The sequence below is a fragment of the Hyla sarda genome, chromosome 2 (genome assembly GCF_029499605.1).
Source record: "Hyla sarda isolate aHylSar1 chromosome 2, aHylSar1.hap1, whole genome shotgun sequence".
NCBI lineage: Eukaryota > Metazoa > Chordata > Amphibia > Anura > Hylidae > Hyla > Hyla sarda.
This window is the reverse complement of record NC_079190.1, coordinates 289,390,987-289,412,122: the sequence shown is the minus strand read 5'-3', so window position 1 is coordinate 289,412,122 and position 21,136 is coordinate 289,390,987. Positions and strand designations below refer to the sequence as shown.

The following is a 21,136-nucleotide window of genomic DNA, read 5'->3' as shown; positions in this document are numbered from 1 at the left end:
TGTTTTAGAATACACAAATACCTTTTGTTAAATATACACCTTTACCACTTTTGCATTGTAGGTTGTTCATAGAGATCTGAAACCAAGCAACATCCTTTATGTTGATGAATCTGGAAATCCGGAATCTATAAGGATTTGTGATTTTGGGTTTGCTAAACAACTGCGTGCAGAAAATGGATTACTGATGACGCCATGTTATACGGCCAATTTTGTGGCCCCGGAGGTAATAAGGCACACAAAGACCGGACAGATAAAGATCAAATGAAAGAGGTGTAAGAACCATGGATGGAGACTTTATTAATGTGTAATAGAACTGTAATGTTTCATAGGTGCTGAAAAGGCAAGGATATGATGAAGGATGTGACATCTGGAGTCTTGGAATTCTCCTCTACACAATGCTGGCAGGGTAAGTACATGGGTACTGGCATTGCACTGTAAACCAGCTTTTATCCTAGCTGTAGACATCTCCTCTCACTGTGGACATCTTAAGTACTGCTGTCCTGTTATGTTGTAGAGTAGACATCTGTACTTATTTATAGTTACTGTGTCAGAAGTGATTTTTTTCTGATTACAAGTCAGGCCGGAGTATAGATTAAAACCAGAGTCCGTGACAGTATGGTTCAAGTTATTAAGCAAATGTGTTTTGCCAAATATTTTTAGGGTTGACAGGCACCACCCAGTCACCAGCAATGATCATCTTGTCAGAATAGAGACCTATGAACTGGTGTTTGTCAGAATAGAGTTAGCTATACTGTGGCATATAACAAGTCTCTTCTGCCATGTGTCAGACTGTTTACATCTCTCTACTCCAGCTCTTCTCACAGCTCTGGAATGTAAATACTTCTTCTCACAATAAATAGTACTTGTATACATTATTTCTTTGCTATCATTTCCTTTAAATCTTAAGTTTTTTGTTGGGTTGGAACAACTAATCGATTAATCGGCAACTAATATTTTCAACATCTTTTAATAGGTTGGTCGATTAGTTGGTAAGCCAATTTCAAAAGTTCACATACACAGAGATTATCACTATCTATATATGCAACTGTGGCGGCCTGTTTAGTGAAGTAGGAGCCCAGCACACACTATCTTCTGCTTCCTTTAGCTCTGCAGCTATCGTGAGTCCCCGGTTGTCTTCTCTGTGCTAAAGGCCAGACTCTCAATAGTTGCAGAGAGAAGATGCAGAAAGTGGAAGATTATGTGTGCTGGACATTCAGGGAATATGCTGCCCCTCCTATCTGGCTACAGGTAAGAAACGGAGGGGTTTAGCCCTTACAAGGAAAAAAAAGAAAATGATATGTAAAATTATTATACGTATTTAAATATAATAAAAAGCTACTCCTCTGAGCCTCCGCAAAGCTTAACATCTAGCCGACCGGACAAACTCTCTCTTAACACTCAATGTATGCTTTACCCATAACACACAAAAAACCTTCAGTCCGATCCTCTCCCCTCATTAACTCCCTCCCTAATCTAAACCACAAAACATCTTTTTTATCTGATTAGTCGATTAATGGAAACAATATTTGGCCAACTAATCGATTAGAAAAATAATTGTTAGTTGCAGCCCGTGTAAATTTATAGGCAATCATATTTTATTCAAAATACACGGGAAAACCTTAATTCTGTACAGTAATGAGAATTTTAGTTTTAATTAATTAATTTATTTATTTATTTCTATAGATACACTCCATTTGCTAATGGCCCAGAAGACACACCAGATGAGATATTAGCAAGGATCGGAAGTGGAAAGTTTACTTTGAGAGGGGGAAACTGGAACACTGTATCCGAATCGGCAAAGGTATTTAGCCCATTAAATGTCCAGTCATATATAGCAGGTCACATACGTATTGAACACCGCTACGCACCATTTTTCTCACTAAATAAATTTTCACAGGTACTATTGACATTACATTTTTGCCAGATGTTGGTAACAATTTAGGTAATCCATACATACAAAGAAACTAAAACAAATAAACTCAGAAATTGTGTAATAATTAGAGATGAGTGAACTTTCAGTAATTCGATTTGTCACAAACTTCTCGGCTCGGCGTTTGCTGACTTATCCTGCATAAATTAGTTCAGCTTTCAGGTGCATCGGTGGGCTGGAAAAGGTGGATACAGTCCTAGGAGAGAGTCTCCAGCCCACCGGAGCACCTGAAAGCTGAACTAATTTATGCAGGCTTAAGTCAGCAACTGCCGAGCCGAGAAGTTCGTGACGAATCAAATTACTGGAAGTTTGCTCATCTCTAGTAATAATGTTAAAGGACACAGGGAAAAAGTATTGAACAGGCTTACTGATATTTATTTAATACATTGTACAAAATCATTTGCTGTTAATGACCACTTTATAAGGGTATGTTCACACTGATGAATGTGAACGGAATCTTTGCTCACAGAATTCAGCATGCAGAGATTTCATCTGGCGGCCGCCGCCAGAGGACCGTGCTGCCCAGTGCCGTCACCGTTGACGGCAATGCAGGGCCCACGGATTTCCGCACAAAGAATGAACATGTGGATCAATTTAAAAATTCCACAGTGTACACGAGTCCACAGAAGACCCATTCACACTAATGTTAGGGGTTTACATTGCAGAATTCCTATGCGCTATTCCACCCGAACATACCCTAATACCGCCTTATGAAGGAACTAGTGGCATGTGTTGCTCTGGTGTGATTTTGGTCCATTCTTCCACACAAACTGTCTTCTATGGGCCTTCACTAGGAATCATGATCTTCAGATCCTTACATAGATTTTCAAAGGAGTTTAAGCCAGATGGCTCGCCCATTCTAGCAGCTTTATTTTCGTTCTTTGAAACAATTTGAGAGTTTTTTCATGGCTGTGTGTTTTGGATCATTGTCTTGCTGAAATGTCGACCCTCATTTCATCTTAATTATCCTTTTAAATGTCAGCAGATTTTTGTCAAGAATGTCTAGATAAATTTGCCCATTTATCATTCCTTCAATTATGTGAAGTTTGCCAGCACCGTTTGCTAAAAAGCAGCCCAACACCATGATGTTCCCACCTCCAAACTTCAATATTGGTATACAGTGGTCCCTCAACATACGATTGTAATCCGTTCCAAACGGACCATCGTTTGTTGAAACCATCGCATGTTGAGGGATCCGTGCAATGTAAAGTATAGGACAGTGGTCTACAACCTGCGGACCTCCAGATGTTGCAAAACTACAACACCCAGCATGCCCGGACAGCCATGCTGGGTGTTGTAGTTTTGCAACATCTGGAGGTCCGCAGGTTGTAGACCACTGTTAGAGGAAGTTGTACTCACGTGTCTCCGCCGCTCCAGATCGTCACCGCTGCCTAAGATGTCGCCGTCCATCGCTTTCCCCGACGCTCCTGCAAGGCCTCTGCTTCCCCGGCATCCGTGCTCTCCATTGCCGCCATCACGTCGCTACACACGACACTCTGAGAGGCCATCGCGTGTTGAAATTATCGTATGTCGGGGCCATCGTAGGTCGAGGGGTCACTTTAGTTATTTTAGGGCAGAGCTTTCTGAACTTTTCATGTTGGTGACACGCTTTTTAGACATGCATAGTTTGGTGACACATCCCTCGCCATACCGCCAATTGCATAAATCATGTTGCACGACGACAATGTGATACCAATATCAGTATTACAAATGTGGCTGCAACCCTCTATTACATTTTATCACGCCCTTTATCACCCCCTGTGCTATTTCATCCCACCTCTTGATCAACCCATGTGCCACATCATTACCATCCCCCCTTTATCACCCCTTGTGCCACATTACCCTCTCCCCCATCACCCCCTGTACTACATCATTCCCTTCCTGTGCCATTTCATTCCCTCCTCTATCACCCCTTGTGCCATTTTATGCTACACTCTAATCCTTTCTGTGCCATTTTATCCCCCCCATCCCCCTGTGCCACATGATTCATCTTCTCATTCATCACTCAACTTCTGTGCCTCCTCAGACCCCCCTGTCCCCTTCTCCCCCAGACACTAGTCATCCTTCTTCCAACCTTTATTCCCCCCCCCCCAGACCCCTTAGTCATCCTCCTTTGCTCTCTCATTCCCGCAAGACCCCTCAGTCTCCCCCACACACACCCTCCTGTACTCTTTCATCCCCCAAACCTCGGTCATCCTCCTTCATACTTTCTTAACCCCCCCCTGACCCCCCCAGTCCGTGACATCAGGGGCGTGCCTGCACACGGATGGCTGCTGCTTTTAAAGCAGCAGTGTCCCTGCCCCTGCTAACATAAGTTGCATCAAAAAACTATTTGGGAGTGGTCTTCAGTCTTCCTGCTATCATAGACAATAATACAATCTTTAAGAGACTCCAAACTTACACTCCGTGAGTGGTCTCCTGAGGCCGACCACTCACTAATCCAAAATCGCATCAAAGTGTGAATCTTCATCCCTTATTTATAGAGTAAAGCAACAAGAAAAAAACAAAACTGGAGAGCGGACTTTCTATTCACTATACATCCAGAAACTTACTTGAACTAAAAGCACACTTACTTCACCCAGGGGAGTAATTTGAATCATCACTCCCCTTGAGCCAGCATGCTTGTCAGAATCTCCCAGCGTCTTAGCCTCCTCCTTCCTTTGTTTTTACTGGGACTTCTCCTGATTAGTTCAGACCCAAAGCTTCGGTCTAATACACAATAACAATTTATTCCACAATTCAGGTATACAAATCCAACGCATTGTGGGACATAGCCCTTCCTCAGGAATTATAACACACTAACATCCAACTATTGCAAACTATTACAGGACTACCAAAGGATGACACACATGAATGACACTCATGAATGACAGAAAATCTAGTTATTCACTCACCAAATTGTCTTTGATGGTAGAGTACAGGCAATCTCCAATAATCATTCCTGATGTGTGTGTGCAGCATAAAACCAGAGGGGAAAGGGTTACAGAGCATGGCTGCCTGGCTCACTCCTGAGAGCAGTGAGTGAGTAGAGTGGGGAAGAAAACGGAGTCATGCACAGTGCAGGCAAGAGAAGGACACGCCCCATCCACAGGACAGAATGAAATGGACAGTAAGCAGGTTTAATACGCTATATTTTTGTGAGATATGGGGGATAGAGACATAAAAATATACATAATATATGTACATGATCAGGATTAGGCACTGAGTAACATATAACAGTCTTTTTTTTTTTTTTTTGTGGGATCTGACAAGTACGCTTTAAGGTTATTTAACAACATGAATAGTTTTGTTTCTTTTTTTTATCGGTAAACCCCTCTGTAGATAACAAACATGTTGTTTTGTACAGTCATAAAACATAATTGTGAACAGTTGGATCCTGGGCAGCTATATGGATGTTGAATATGTGTTTGTCTTTATAACATATGTGTTCTATACTTTTATCTGCAGGTATTTTTAAGATGCAAATGTGAATTCAGAACCCATAATGCTGTCTTTACTCACACAGTGTCAGAGCCATTTATGAGAGAACTTAGAATGATCTGTTGAACCAGATCTGTTCTTTTCTAGGACCTGGTGTCCCGTATGTTACACGTAGACCCTCATCGCCGACTCACTGCACGTCAAGTTTTACAACATGAGTGGATCACAAAGCGAGACCTGCTACCTCAAAGTCAGCTGAATAGACAGGATGCACAGCTGGTGAAGGTGATGCTTTCTTCTTTTTGTCATTTGGTCATGAACATTGAAATACAAAAGCATGCATTTCAAATAATAAGTGGAATATTGTATAGAATCTGCTCACAGTTATAAGAGGTATAAGCAATGATTCATTAGGATACGTAAATACATACTATATATGTGCTGTGGGTGTTCTCCTCCTTATTTTATTATTGATGAACAAACCCCACCACCACCAGCACCCAAATCATGCAGGTCCTGGTCGGGCAGTCACTGTGAAGCAGATATCTCCACACACAGCACAACAGGAGTGACTGCCCCACCAGAACCTGCTCTGTACCTTCTGTAGGGAAAAAAACGGAGGTTAAGGACCCGTGGTGATGTCACACTGTGATCTGTCATGTGATCTGTGGGGGCGGAGCTGAAGGTCTTGTTGAACGAAGAAGGTGCCTGGCGAGTTCTTCCTGCAGTCAGCTGGTGAGAAGTCACTGTATACAGCAGTGTTTCCAAAACCAGGGTGCCTCCAGCTGTTGCAAAACTACAACTCTCAGCATGCTGGGAGTTTTAGATTTGCAACAGCTGGAGGCACCCTGGTTGGAAAACACTGGTATACAGTATATACATCTATTATACTCCAGTGTTGTACTCTCTATTCTGCTGCTGGGGCCGCTGTGTACATACATTACATAATTTATCCTGTACGCATCCTGCGTTATATCTTGTACTAGCTGAGTACCCGACGTTGCCCGGTTTTTCGTTCCTAATCCTTGTTGGGGAGGAAAATCAACAAAGGGGGAAGCTTTTTGACTTTATATCCTGTCTTCATATATTGTTGTCATGTCCCGGCCTCAGGTGGGACTGATTTGTGATGAAGATATTGTAAGCTGAAAATAGAAGGGGACGTGGCTTTGTGGGACTGGGCGTAATTTGCAAGCCAGAACGATGCACAAAAAGGGTAGATAAAAAATGGGCAGGGCTTAAACGGAGCTTGTGGAGTAAGGGAACGGAAGTCCCATATATTTGCTTGGGACTTAAAACAAAAATCCATCTTTTATATAAGGGTGTAGGTAAGGGTTAATTTAACTATCATATCTTTTTGTTTGACATATAAGTAATATGTGTACCGGGTATTATTGAAATATCTCAAGCCGTACGGAAGTTATGTGGGAACATACATTTCCCATTGATTAGCATGCGACTTTAAACAAAAAACCCGGACACTCACAAATGGGGGTAGTTAAGGGTTAAATTAACTACCCTATATTTTAAGTGGACATATCAGTAACATGTGACCAAGTATCATCGAAATATCCCCAGCCGCTTGAAAGTTATGCAGTAACATATATTTCCCCTAGACTTGTATGGGACTTTAAACAAAAACCCCGACCCTGGCAAATAGGATAGGTAATTTAACCCTTACTCACCCCTATGTTTGTTGTTGACATATAAATGAAAGAGATTGTAATCTGCTCGGCGGCAGAAAATGTAGGTGCACTCGGGCTCTCTCCTTGTGGATGTTAGTAGGGTCCCGATTAGGGAAAGATCCAATCCAAGCGAGAATAATGAAACCAGATGGATTTTATAGTATAAAAGAAATAAAACAAAACAGAACAGGCCGTAATGCAGGGGGTGGGACAACGCGTTTCGAAGGGTGTGATCCCCTCTTCGTCAGGTCCACTGGTTGTCCAAGCCGGGGATACCATCATATATACCGGCAAAAAGACCGCGAAAATTACAATCAATCATTTAAAAACATTGTATCTGTTATAATATTCTATCTACAGTTATGAGGAATTTACAGTAAAATGATGGTATGAAGAAATATACAGAGATAGTTAAATTATTAGAAAAAATAAATCGAATACCCATGCGTGTTTTCAGCAAGATGTATGTGGGTTGGAGGAGGTTACTAGTGCTAGTAACCCTTTCAATGCAAGGCTTCGTTGTTCCTGTCCGCTGCAGCTCGTGCAGACTTCATTTAGTGCAGCGGAATATATTCGGTCCATTTGAGGTATGGGAGACCCCGAGGTATTGGAAGTGGGTATTATCAAAAAATGGATCCTTGTGTTTGTAGGTTCTAATATTCTTTAGATGTAAAACATCCGGAGGAAATCGGATGTTATAAGAAAAGAACTTGACTTGTGTGCCAAGTTTCATGTTAATATCTGTAGCTGTTTGGACGTGATGCTGGAACATACACAGATTGAGTTTTATATATACCGTATATACTCGAGTATAAGCCGAGTTTTTCAGCACGATTTTTCGTGCTGAAAACGCCCCCCTTGGCTTGTACTCGAGTGAGCTCTCCGCCTGTCAATCCCTTCTCAGTGGTCTTCAACCTGCGGACCTCCAGATGTTGCAAAACTACAACTCTCCTCTTCTCCGGGCCGGCCCCGGCCTAGTGACATTGCCTTGACGACGACGCACAGGGACGTCCGTGCGCAGCAGACGTCCCTGCACATGAACGTCCCTGTGCGTCGTCATCAAGGCAATGTCACTAGTCCGGGGCTGGCCCGGAGCGGAGAAGAGGGCCTCCCGTTGAAAACTGACAGCCCGGAACGACTAACCCTCCCCACTGGACGGTCCCTGCAGCATAGATGGCCCGGACCAGCTCACCCTTCCTTCCCACCGAGTAGAAAACTAAAGGGGGTCTGGATGATGGAGAAGGCCGCAGTGGTCTTCAACCTGCGGACCTCCAGATGTTTCAAAACTGCAACTCCCAGCATTCCAGAACATGCTGGGAGTTGTAGTTTTGCAACATCTGGAGGTCCGCAGGTTGAAGACCACTGAGAAGGGATTGACAGGCGGTGATGATGACGAGGGCTTGTGGGGGAGTGTTTTTTTGTAATAAAATTTATTGTTATACCTGTTATGTTTTTTGTTTTTTTTACTTACTGGACAGGCTTAGTAGTGGAAGCTGTCTTACAGACGGAGTCCATTACTAAGCCGGGCTTAGCGTTAGCCACAAAAACAGCTAGCGCTAACCCCAAATTATTACCCCAGTACCCAACACCACAGTGGTGCCGGGAAGAGCCGGTACCAACGGGCCCGGAGCGTCAAAAAATGGCGCTTCTGGGCCTAGGCGGTAACAGGCTGGTGTTATTTAGGCTGGGGAGGGCCAGTAACAATGGTCCTCGCCCATCCTGGTAAGGTCAGGCTGTTACTGTTTGGTTGGTATTTGGCTGAGAATAAAAATAGGGGGGACCCTATGTGTTTTTATTTTATTTTTTATTTTATTTTTTAAAATATTTAATTATAAAAAAAACGCATAGGGTCCCCCCTATTTTTATTCTCAGCCAAATACCAACCAAACAGTAACAGTCTGACGTTAACCGGGGTGGGCGAGGACCATTGTTACTGGCCCTCCCCAGCCTAAATAACGCCAGCCTGTTACCGCCTAGGCCCAGGAGCGCCATTTTTGATGCTCCGGGCCTGTTGGTACCAGCTCTTCCTGGCACCCCTGTGGCGTTGGGTACCGGGGTAATAATTGGGGGTTAGCGCTAGCTGTTATTGTGGCTAACGCTAAGCCCAGCTTAGTAATGGACTCCATCTATAAGACAGCTTCCACTACTAAGCCTGTCAAGTAAGGTAAGGAAAAAACACAACAACAATTAAAAAAAAATGTATTACAAAAAACACTCCCCCACAAGCCCTCGTTAACCATTTTATTAAAATCAAACAAAGAAAAACGCTGGTCATCGAAGTAGTCCACCGAATCCGAAGGAGTCCACAGGATACACCGATCTGAAATGAGAAGAAAAAAAACCAAAAAATGGGTTAGTACATTTATTATCACCTGCTCGCACATCTCCCGCCCTGCACGACTACAACTCCCAGCATGCCCTTACAGTAAGGACATGCTGGGAGTTGTAGTTGTGTGGTGCAGGAGATGTGTGGGCAAGTGACAAGCTTGTCCCCTGCCCCCAGCTGTAGGACTACAACTCCCAGCATGCCCTTACAGTAAGGACATGCTGGGAGTTGTAGTCCTGCAGCTGGGGGCAGGGGACAAGCTTGTCATTCGCCTGCACTGCACAACTACAACTCCGAGCATGTCCTTACAGTAAAGGCATGCTGGGAGTTGTAGTCCTGCAAAGGGAGCCCGGGCACACACACAGTCACACACAAACAGAGATAGAGACAGACAGAAAGACAGACACACACACACACTCAACCGAAGACGTGGGAGCGGAGGCCGGGCACAGTGCAGGTGAAGGCCGGGGGGGCTGGGGGGAGTAGAGAGGTACTGGTGGGGGCGGAGGCCGGGCACAGCGCAGGTGAAGGCCGGTGGGGGGTGTATGCTGACGGACCCCCCCCCCCCCCCCCGGCAGACTCCTATATCCCCTAATCATGTCACTGTTCTGATCTGGTCCTGTGATTGGCTGCTGGTCCTGGCCAATCACAGGACCCAGCGGGTAATGTGAAATGACAGCAGGGGATTTAGGAGTCTGCGGCGCCGGTATAGGTTATAAGGAGCCCGGGCTGACATTACAGTGCAGCCGCCCGGGCTCCTCATACGGCCTCCCCGCTACCCTCACTTAATAATCATGGGGACACTGATATACATCCCCCCTTGTCTCCCGCCCGCGCCGCTCAGCTCCTGCTGCTACAAGACTACAACTTCCAGCGTGTCCTCACTGTAAAGGCATGCTGGGACTTGTAGTCTTGCAACAGTTAGCAGACAGATGGGAGTTGTGTGGTGCTGGCAGGTGAGAGGGGTGGGATGTAAATCACTGCAGTGTCCCTGTAGCGAAGTGAGGGTAGCAGGGAGAAAGTATGTCGGAGCCCGGGCGGTAGTAGCTTTTCCTGCTCCATGTTGGAGCTGGAGTAAATTTAGTCAAATTTTAAGGCAGTTGCGACTTTTTACTGCGCAGCTGCGACTGTCGCAGTTAATAAATACCTGACTAAAGCAAATCCATGTAGAAAAATTTTGAATTTTCTTGCTTTTCTTGTTCTTCACGCAAATTGTCGCACGAAAACACACGTAGTCGCAGTTGCGACAATTTTGCAACAATTATAGTAAAGAAAATCTGACTAAATAAATGTCCCCCAATGTCATTTTTACTGTAAAATATACTGCGTAATATACTGCAAAATGTAGTTACTTATCAATTTTACAAATAATTTTTCTATATCTTCTTTGAAATAATGCATTGAAATATTTTATTGTATGTGGGCGGGGCATCTATATGGGTGTGGCTTACGTATGGGGGGGCCCCCATGATGCTCTATTGCCCAGAGGCCCCATGAGTTGTCAGTCCACCTCAAGGCGAAGTCTGTGAGGAATGTCCACCAGGATTCCTCTTTGCCTCTCAACTTTAATGGGATATCCATAGTGAAAATTCTGCAGAATATTGCCAGAAAAGTTCTGTTTGTCAATGAGATGGTGCTTATGTCTGCAGCAAATTGCTGATTTAGGATCATTTCTGTCTCATTTTCCACTGGCAGGAAGATGGCTGATCCGCAGAGGAATTTAGCAAGGACATTTTCCTTGTTGAATTTCCTCAATGTGACAAAACCACAAGTTAAAGGGGTATTCCAGGCCCAAACTTTTTTATATATATATCAACTGGCTCCGAAAAGTTAAACAGATTTGTAAATTACTTCTATTAAAAAATCTTAATCCTTCCAATAGTTATTAGCTTCTGAAGTTGAGTTGTTGTTTTCTGTCTAACTGCTCTCTGATGACTCATGTCCCGGGAACTGTGCAGTTTCTATGGGGATATTCTCCCATCATGCACAGTTCCCGGGACGTGACATCATCATTGAGCAGTTAGACAGAAGACTTCAGAAGCTAATAATTATTGGAAGGATTAAGATTTTTTAATAGAAGTAATTTACAAATCTGTTTAACTTTCCGGAGCCAGTTGATATAAAAAAAAGTTTTGCCTGGAATACCCCTTTAAACTTCTAAAGTTGTAAAATACCAATAAATGTAATCTATACATCTATAATAACCCTTAATCCAACAGAATCCACAGCGTGTAAGTGGAATTTTAATATTCACTTTATTCTTCTTTCAATCATTAGACGAAGTATAAAATCAGCAAAGAAAACCTCGGCCTCAAACCTCGTTGGGTGCAGATTTTATGCTGAGCTTTAAGATTTTCTTGTGTGAATTTCGCAGCATATACACTGTGTGAACATACTTTCATAGATCTATCTAGTTGGCTAGTTAGGTGAAAATATATATGTGTACTTTGCTATTCATATTTTTGTGTTTTGTTTTTAAATGAAACATTGGCAGCGCTTGCACCATTCACCGTTTATAAGTCTATCACTACATTTTTGGACCCCAAGCTACTACCATAGTGTTTTACCCAGCAATAATAGCGTTCTAAAGATGCCCCTATCTGAAGTGTATCCTGTAGTAAAAGGGAAGTCATAAAATAGAATGTGCTTTTATGGTAAGTACCAGTAAAGTCATTGGCAGGCCAGTAACTTACCATACTGTTTCTGCCTTGTTTGACATCCCACAGGCCAGTAGACTTGGCTTTCACTGAGCTACATGTAGTGGCAAGCACATCTACAAAATATACGGAGCTGTGCCTGGTAATGCAGGGCCATAGCACACGCCTGATTAGATAAATGATTGTTCTATTTGTAATAATTACCTCTTTTTTATTTTTTCTAGGGAGCTATGGCCGCAACATATTCTGCCTTAAACAGTTCTAAACCAGTTCCTCAGCTGCAACCGATCAAATCCTCCATTCTCGCCCAGCGACGTGTCAAGAAGCTGCCCTCTACCACTCTGTAGCAGAGTTTCTCATCTTCCAGAATGATTCTCCTATAATCATGACTTTTGGTGGTGATTTTTAACCGTTACCAGCTTTCATCAACGGTGCAACGCCGTATTTTACTATGACCATAAAAAGCTGTGTTCCTCCTGCAAACATGGATTCAGTATAGCATAGGCTTGCTGTGCTACTTTTCCTAATACAGTAGCAGGAGAGTCCTAGGGCCATGGCATATTGCCTATATGAAAACCGTACAATCGTAATGATGAGGCATACTTGATTTTTTTGTTCTCACAGGAAGTGGCTATTACTATTGTTTAAACCATTCTGTGCCACTCCTTGTCCCTTTGCAGCACTATCTCAGGGCTGTCTGTACTCTTGCTGTCTGTGATGGTAGAGACACTGCTATTTTACTTGTGAAACTCTGAAAAATTCTGAGTTTTAAAAAGCTGTTTTTGCCTTCTGCTTTGTGCTACAAAGACAATTATACCATCAAATACATGACATGTTCATAAAAATGCATTTGGTGTATTTATAGACCTAAGGGCTCACTGTGCTTCATTTATTCTTGTGTTATCTAGGGTTCTTTCCTGGTCAGGCACCAGGAAACATCCTGTCCAGTACCTTTTGTGCCTGGCAAGGTATAAGAAACCCCCCAGCTATCAAAACCTACTAAACTTTAAATAGTAAATCAGATACAATATGAAATACAGTGGTGATCTGTGGAATGTGTGAATGGATGTTTGGGTGTGTGAATGGTTGATTTACAGTTATACAAAGTAACACCAATATGTGAGATTGGGAAGTGTAAATTGTTATAAGTTTATACATGTAAATTCATAGCATAAATCCTATTTACTCATCCAGTACACATTTTTTTTTATAAATGGCAACAAAGGTTTTTTTTCTATTTCAAATCCATAAGGCCTTCTCTTGACTGACTAGGCTTAGTATTTATTACTGAGCTTTTAATAGCGGGAAACCCCTCTAGTAAATGCATGTCATGTTTCAGATTTTTATTGGTTAACTTGCAAGCTTCTGTACATATAAATGTTTCCGGTGTTATGACTCCAATGCATCCAGTGGATCCAATGCACAATTGTTTACAGACAAGTCAGACTGTCTATGCTGTGAGGCTGAATGATGCAAACCTGTGGATAGCAAACACAGAGCTATTCATTACTTCTCAACATTGAAATGTTCATTTTAGAAAGTAACATAGTAAAATTAGTAGCAGGTTGCTGTGGACTATACCACATTTCCCACAGTAACCTATGCCACCCTTTTACATTGCTCTAAAGAGCTAAATGCTTTTTATATTTCTGGTTCCCTTTAGTGGGGAGTAACTGCAAACGCGCATCCAATACTTCACCAGGGACCAAAGCCCCTGATCTTGAAGAAGTAGGACTCTTGAGATAAGACAATTCTTGCATATCTATATAAAATGCCATAAAAGTGTATGATGAAAAAAGTCACTTAAAATGGGTTCCACAGCATTGCACCATGTTACATAAATAATTTAGCAAGAAAAATATTGAAACCAAGACCTTAGTCATTTTAAGGCATTTTCCCATAATAAAGTCTCGTGAGATCTTTCAGGTGTATTTGCATATGGTTATTTTGTTGGTGTAGTTTTTTCTTAATAGATCTGCAAATTATTACTTGTAAGGAGCATTGTCTAGTTTGTGGGTTTTGGCGCTACTGTGAATTTTGTGTTCTTGTCTTTATTCTACTGTGCTTTGTAGTCCTTTTCACTAGGATAAAAAAGGGATATTAAATTACATAGAACTGCTTTCTTTAAAGGTAATTCATGTGGCAAAATGTATGCCTCTTGAGCATATTTACTGTTTTTTGTGACCATGATATTTTAGCTGAGTCCATGGGAAAAACTGCTGTGCTGGCAAAATTCGCTGCATTTGGCACATGGATTATTTTACATACATAAAGCAGTGTGATCATTAAGTAGAGACGAAAGCATAGCCCAGCCCTGCATATGGATGCTGAAAAAGATGCCAAGGTTGGCTATCCTTAATAGAAGACTTTTATGTAAAACTATTATGTAATAAAATATTTTTAAAGTGTATGTACTAGTGGTATACTTTTTCAACTATACAGTACAATGTGGCTGTGTGCACACAGTATTTTGAACTTTCAAAAAAAAGTTGACTTTTACATGTAAAACAAGTCTTTAAACTTTTAAATGTTATAGTTCTGCCATTTAGAGCTTTTTTTAAACCATTTCTTTCCTGATATTTTATTTAATTTTTCATTTTTGGTACCACAATTGCTGATATGAAATTTACAAAGCAGGTGTTCTTTTGGAATGTTTTTATTTAACAAATGGGAAAAAAAAATCACTAAATGGATTTTTTTGTTTTATAGACAAACATAGCCCAAAGGAAGTCTTTCTTACTTACATGTCTGTAATTTCATACTACACTTGAAGTGACAAAGCCCTCTGAATTCAGTGCAGTTAAATGAGTACAAAGGTAGGTTTGGGATTTTTTCAAGATTTTGGGGCCATTTCACACTTCAAAATGAGTCCCCAAAACAGTATATGAATATAGCCTAAAGCTTTACTTATATTTAGGCATTTTATGACTTGCAGCCGATGGAGAACACATGATTAAGGCTAATAAAAACACTTTGACAAATATTTTTGATTTTGAGTCTTTATTGTATTTAAGGAACAGCTATCGGCAACCCACAAACTGTACCATCCCTAGCATCAGCAAAAATTGCATCCCACTTTCTTTTGTACTTTTGTATTTGTATTCACATGTTTGTTCAGGAATTATAGCCAATTGATTGCAAAACTATTTGGTGAAGACAAATTTTACATACAGCTGTTGTTATCCATACTGTTCTTATAGCAGGGGCATTGCTAGGGACGGCTAATGGGGCTGTAGCCCCAGGTGTCTTGCCCATAGCCCCCGGTCTCAGGCTGCCGCTGTTTTGTTTTTTCTATTATTTCCTGGCTTATGGGAAGTGTTGGGAAGTAGTTGGCGGCTGTCAGCCACACTGTTCACGCTCCGCGCCTAGCTGCTGTCTCAAAAACTTTTAACCTTGGCGTGGGTGGGAGGAAGAAGAGCATCTAACCACCGCAGACAGACTGTGGAGTGCAGGCAGGAGGAGCGTTCCACAGACCTGCTCCTTTCCATCTACTCCTCACATCATCCTGCCGCACATCTCCCCACCGATCACATAGCCCTGCCACATATCTTCCCGCCAATCACATAGCTTCGCTGCACATCTCCCAGCCAATCACATAGCCCCGCTGCACATCTCCCAGCCAATCACATAGCCCTGCTGCACATCTCCCTGCCGATCACAGAGCCCCGCCGCACATTTCCCCACCGCCTCCTCCGCACGCTAGCATTCACAAAACTACAACTCCCAGTATGCCCTGACAGTGAAGACATGCTGGGGGTTGTAGTTTTGCAGCAGCTGGGGAGTCATAGGCGCCATAAATGTACAATGCTGTGCGAAAACATACTTGCTGCAGCGCTGTATATTTACAGTGCATGTCCCTAAGGCGTTAAAAAAGGTACCGCATGAGGTCCAACCTCTATTTGCTAACCAGCCAGGTTAAAAAAAAGTTTTAAAAAATATAACACCCAAGCCCCCCCCCCCCCAAATCCAAATAAAAATAAAATGTTCACAAAAAAATATATATATATTGAAAGTAAAAAACACTTTATAACTGGTATTGCCGCATGCATAAATGTCCTATCTTATAGAATGTTTATTATCCCGCATGGTGAATGGAGTAAATGTTAAAAAATATTCCAAGCGCCAAAATGTATGATTTATGGTCACATCACATCCCAGAAAAAAGCTTTATTAAAAGTGATCAAAAAGACATAACTGCACACAAGTGGTACCGATGAAAACTACAGATCATGGCGAAAAAAATAAACCCTAACACAGCTCTGTTAAGTTTAAAAAAATGTTATTACCATAAAAGGAAACAAAAATTACCGGTATTCAAGTTTGGCATCATTGGAATTGTACTGACCCATAGAATAAAGTTTTACCATATTGCAAACTCTGAAAAAATAATTGTCCCACAAAATTGTGCAATTCTATATTTTTTAAAACTTTAAACTTTTTAATTTTACACAATATTTTGGAGTTTTTTTTCTTTACAAAAAAGCTCTGTAGCAACAAAAAATTACCACTAATATAAAGTACAATATAGAAAACTAACTCAGAATCACAAACTTAAAGAGCAATAGGTCAGATTTGAAAAGGGGGGACCAGTCATTAAGGAAAAAAAAATGAACCAGCAGTCCTTGCTGTGTCCGTGCTTGCGGCTTTGGCCCCTTTCTCTTCCTCCCTGCGCCAGGTGTATCATTGGTATGTGACTACTGAAGCTTGAATAAAGTACATTTTTTTAATGCCAAACTATGACTAGTGAGTGCTATATAGTTCAGTCTTCTTGTCTTTTGTACTTGTGTTGGGTTCAATATTTTATATGAGCTCAGCACTGCAGTCTATGATTTACCTGGTCCTATTATCCTGTCAAGAGCTTGTAATAGTCTCCCTCAATCTCTATCTGTGGGATGGGTGGGGTCTGACCACTGGGACACCCACCGATTAGACTGGAGGAGTAATATCCCCAGAAATGCTCCATGCATTCTCCTAGGGGCGTGTCTTAGGGTGTGGTTAGGTGTGGCCAAGGATGGGTTATGGGCGTGTCTTGGGTGCACTTAGGGGCCTGGCTGTGCTATGGGCTCTAGCCCTGGGTCTTTTGGATGCCTCTGCCTTATAGCAGTTTCTCATCAAACATCCAAATTATCGGGTTATCCTTAGGATAGGCTATCAATATTAGATCATTGGGGGTCTGATTCCTGCTGATCAACAGTCTGAAGGGGTCATAATGCTTATGCAAATGCTGAAAATCTCTGCAGTATTTATAAGAGCTTGTTATTGCATCACCGTACTATTAGTAGTGGTAGTGCAAAAGTACTGCACCCTTTTCCCCATTTCTTTAATCAGGACAAAGCTGCAACTACATTATAATGCATTGTAATGGCCTTTTTTTTTTTTTTCATGTCGATTACATGACTGATTCATTTTCACACATATTTTGAAACCTAAATGTCACAATTACATTTTGCCATACTGGCGCTATATGTATGCCCCTATTGATGTAGTGTATGGCACATTATGGGATTATCACCTATTTGGGTACCATTTACCACTCATGCAGCTTCTGGGGATGTCCATTTTCAGTGGCTCTCATCTGTGTTTTTAAACATTTTATCATGATGTCAGTTGCATGTCACAATAAAGGCTGTGTATTCTTTCAATTTTTTTGTCTTCTGCAGTAATCTTATTGTAGGTAGGATGGGGAAGATTTATCATTGCTTTTAGAGCATTTTTTTTGTCTTTGTTTTGGCGCAGTTCAGGCGCAAGCAGCATATTTAGCGACTTTTATGTGTCTTTTGATATAGACAGTTTTACTCTTTTTGCCTACCCCACTCCCCTTCTATGACAGGAGCTGAGCGTGGGTCATAGCTGGGTGGTCCTTGCAGCTATCTGCCACCATGACCCATATCTAATGCCAGACATCACCGATCAGGTGATTCCTGGCTTTAACCACTTAGACACCGCAATCAAATTTGATTGTAGCGTCTAAAATGCAAGTAAAAGTGTCCTGGCAGCTCTGTGAAAGTAAGTAAAAACACCTAACCTGCCACATTCAGGACCCGGGAAAGTGGCTACTTCCTTCCCTCACAAGTGTCTAGAAAAAGTGTATGTGGTAGAGCTTTTCCCACCACAGCAGAGCTGCGCAAAATGAATCTTCCTGCTGCACCTTCTTGATAAATAAGATGCACGCTAGTCAAACCCACCATCCAAATAAATGTGGGAAAATAGCTCTACCATAGACATTCGTTCATAAATCTGGGCCTATGTGTTTCTGAATTGCTTTAACCCCTACAGTACCCATGATGTTCCGGTACGTCTGTGGCAATTCCCGGGGAACGGGGTGATTGCTGATATCGATCAGCAGGCACCCCGCGCAAATGCCCAGGGGGGTCATCATGGTGCTCTCTCATTTCGAAGCCCTGTCATATTTCAAGGAAACAGTTTAGAGCCACATATGGGGTATTTCCGTACTCGGGAGAAATTGCACTACAAATTTTGGGGGGCTTTTTCTCCTTTTACCCCTTATGAAAAGGAAAAGTTGGGGGCTACACCAGCCTGTTAGTGTAAAAAAATTTAAAAAAATTACACTAACATGCTGGTTGTTGCCCCATACTTTTTATTTTCACAAGCGGTAAAAGGAAAAAAAGACCCCCAAAATTTGTAACGCAATTTCTCCTGAGTACGGAAATACCCCAAATGTGGTCGTGAAATGCTCTGCTGGCGCACAACAAGGGTCAGAAATGAGAGTGCACTTTGTACATTTGAGGCCTAAATTGGTGATTTGCACAAAAAAAATACCCACATGTGACCCCATTTTGGAAACTACACCCCTCACGGAACGTAACAAGAGGTATAGTGTATAGGTATAGTGTTTAAAGAAAATTCTTCAAAGTTGGATGGAAAAATGAAAAAAAAAAAAATTTAATAAATTTCACTAAAATGCTGGTGTTACCCTAATTTTTTCATTTTCACAAGGGAAAATAGGGAAAAAGCCCCCCAAAATTTGTAACCCCATTTCTTCTGAGTAAGAACATACCCCATATGTGGATGTAAAGTGCTCTGCGGGTGAACTACAATGCGAGAAGGGAATCCCTGCATTTGCGATGTATTTCTTAATTTCTCTAAAAGAAGCCCCCTCGCAAAGTCCGGGTACAGTGACATTTTTGCCCCATTATAGATAAGAGCTCCCCGCTCCCTTGCCTTATGTTGGATACTTTCTCGGTCATTTGAACAGAGTACTTTTAACAAAATCTTTCTAGGTGGTGCTCCCGAGGGTGGCCTCCTTGCTGGCACTCTGTGAGCCGAAAAGGGGAGTCAGAGTTTCCACCCCCAATATTATCCTGTTACCATTTAAGACAGAAAGCTCTCGTGTTACCATTTTCAATATCCTCTGGCATCCCTACTATTCTTTTATTGTTCCTTCTTGACCTATCCTCCAGGTCTATTACTTTGGCTCTAAGATCTGTTACTTCTCTCCTTAATGACTCTGTTTCCGTGGTTACAATAACCCTTTTTCCAATGCTGGCAATGTTTTTTTCCATTTTCTTGTTATGGTCCCTTATTTTATTAATATCGTCCTTTATAATCCTAATATCAGAAGATCCAGATCCTACTTGCAATTGCAAGTCTACCAACAACTGATTGCATTGTTGCACCTCTTTAAAGATCATCTGCAGCATAGAGGATTTTGTCACTGGTGACCATTCCTCGCCATTATCCATCAGGTCTGGTAAAACAGCGAACCATGATCCTGTATTTTCCACCAGATTCTTGACCAGAGAGATTTTATTACTCCGGGTTTTTGTCCAGCCCGGGGATGCGTTCACATATTTATCAATTTTTCCTGCCCCGGCTGCTCCTTTAGGGGAGGTAGATCTCCTCACTACAGGTTTAGGAGGTATATTCCTCCCTAATAATTCAATTGTTGGAGAATTTTAAGTACACCTGGAACACAGGAGAGATACACATTCTCAAACTGATGCGGTCTTAAAGGGGTATTCCAGGCAAAACCTTATATATATATATATATATATATATATAGGGTTATTATAGATGTATAGATTACATTTATTGGTATTTTACAACTTTAGAAGTTTTAAGGGGTATTCCAGGCAAAACTTTTATTTATATATCAACTGGCTCCGGAAATATAAACAGATTTGTAAATTACTTCTATTAAAAAATCTTAATTCTTCCAATAGTTATTAGCTTCTGAAGTTTTCTGTATAAATGCTCAATGATGATGTCACATCCCGGGAGCTGTGCATGATGGGAGAATATCCCCATAGGAACTGCACAGCTCCCGGGACATAAGTCATGAGAGAGCAGTTAGACAGAAAACAACAACTCAACTTCAGAAGCTAATAACTATTGGAAGGATTAAGATTTTTTAATAGAAGTAATTTACAAATCTGTTTAACTTTCCGGAGCCAGCTGATATATAAAAAAAAAGTTTTGGGCTGGAATACCTCTTTAAATCAAGTATCTATATGTTGTTTAGTTCCACAGGGGTCACTTACATCAATCTGATTGAGTGCCATAGTCTCTCCACACGCCCCTCCAGGCTCTTAAATTTTCAAGTAGGATAGCCAAGGAAGAGTCAATTTTAATCCTCCAAGAGTCTATCCATTCATAAAAAAGGATGGGAGAGAATCAAACTCTATCGCCCTGGCGGCCAAAGGACATTTTATGCATGCATAAATTAATTCACAGATTATTTCACCCATGGATAATTATTAAACGGCTTACCTTAGTCAAGTGCTGACAGATTTCATTATAGAATTTACAGGATTTCTGTCCCGTTAAGCACCTGTTGTTCCAAGCCCAAAGGTAGATGACAAACATGCAGTCATGTCCGTAAATGGTGGCACCCTTGACATTTTTCTAGAAAATTTAATATTTCTCACAGAAAAGGATTGCAATAACATGTGTTTTGCTTACATGTGTGTATTGGAACTAAACCAGAAAAGGGAGGAAAAAAAGCAAATTAGACATAATGGCCGACATTTATCATTGTCTTTAGATTTAGTTTTTTGTGTCTACAGAAGGTGCAAAAAAGGCACAAGCAGGGTTTATTTGCGCTGCCTTTTTTTTGCACCTTTTGGTTTCCACATTTTTGCTGATTTTGAGTTGCAATCCA

At 41.6% G+C, this 21,136-nt stretch overlaps 1 protein-coding gene across 6 annotated transcripts in view; it reads left to right on the top strand.

The window, feature by feature from the left end:
- Positions 1-14,990, top strand: part of RPS6KA1 (ribosomal protein S6 kinase A1) — a 160,001-nt gene extending 145,011 nt beyond the window's left edge. For all 6 annotated transcript variants that reach the window (XM_056557420.1, XM_056557419.1, XM_056557418.1 and 3 more), the window contains 5 exons: positions 62-223; positions 330-406; positions 1,684-1,801; positions 5,498-5,635; positions 12,240-14,990. In XM_056557420.1, the coding sequence (XP_056413395.1) occupies positions 62-223; positions 330-406; positions 1,684-1,801; positions 5,498-5,635; positions 12,240-12,362 (618 nt within the window). In that variant the 3' untranslated portion in view covers positions 12,363-14,990. The remainder of the gene's footprint in view (positions 1-61; positions 224-329; positions 407-1,683; positions 1,802-5,497; positions 5,636-12,239) is intronic.
- Positions 14,991-21,136: the final 6,146 nt, after the last annotated feature.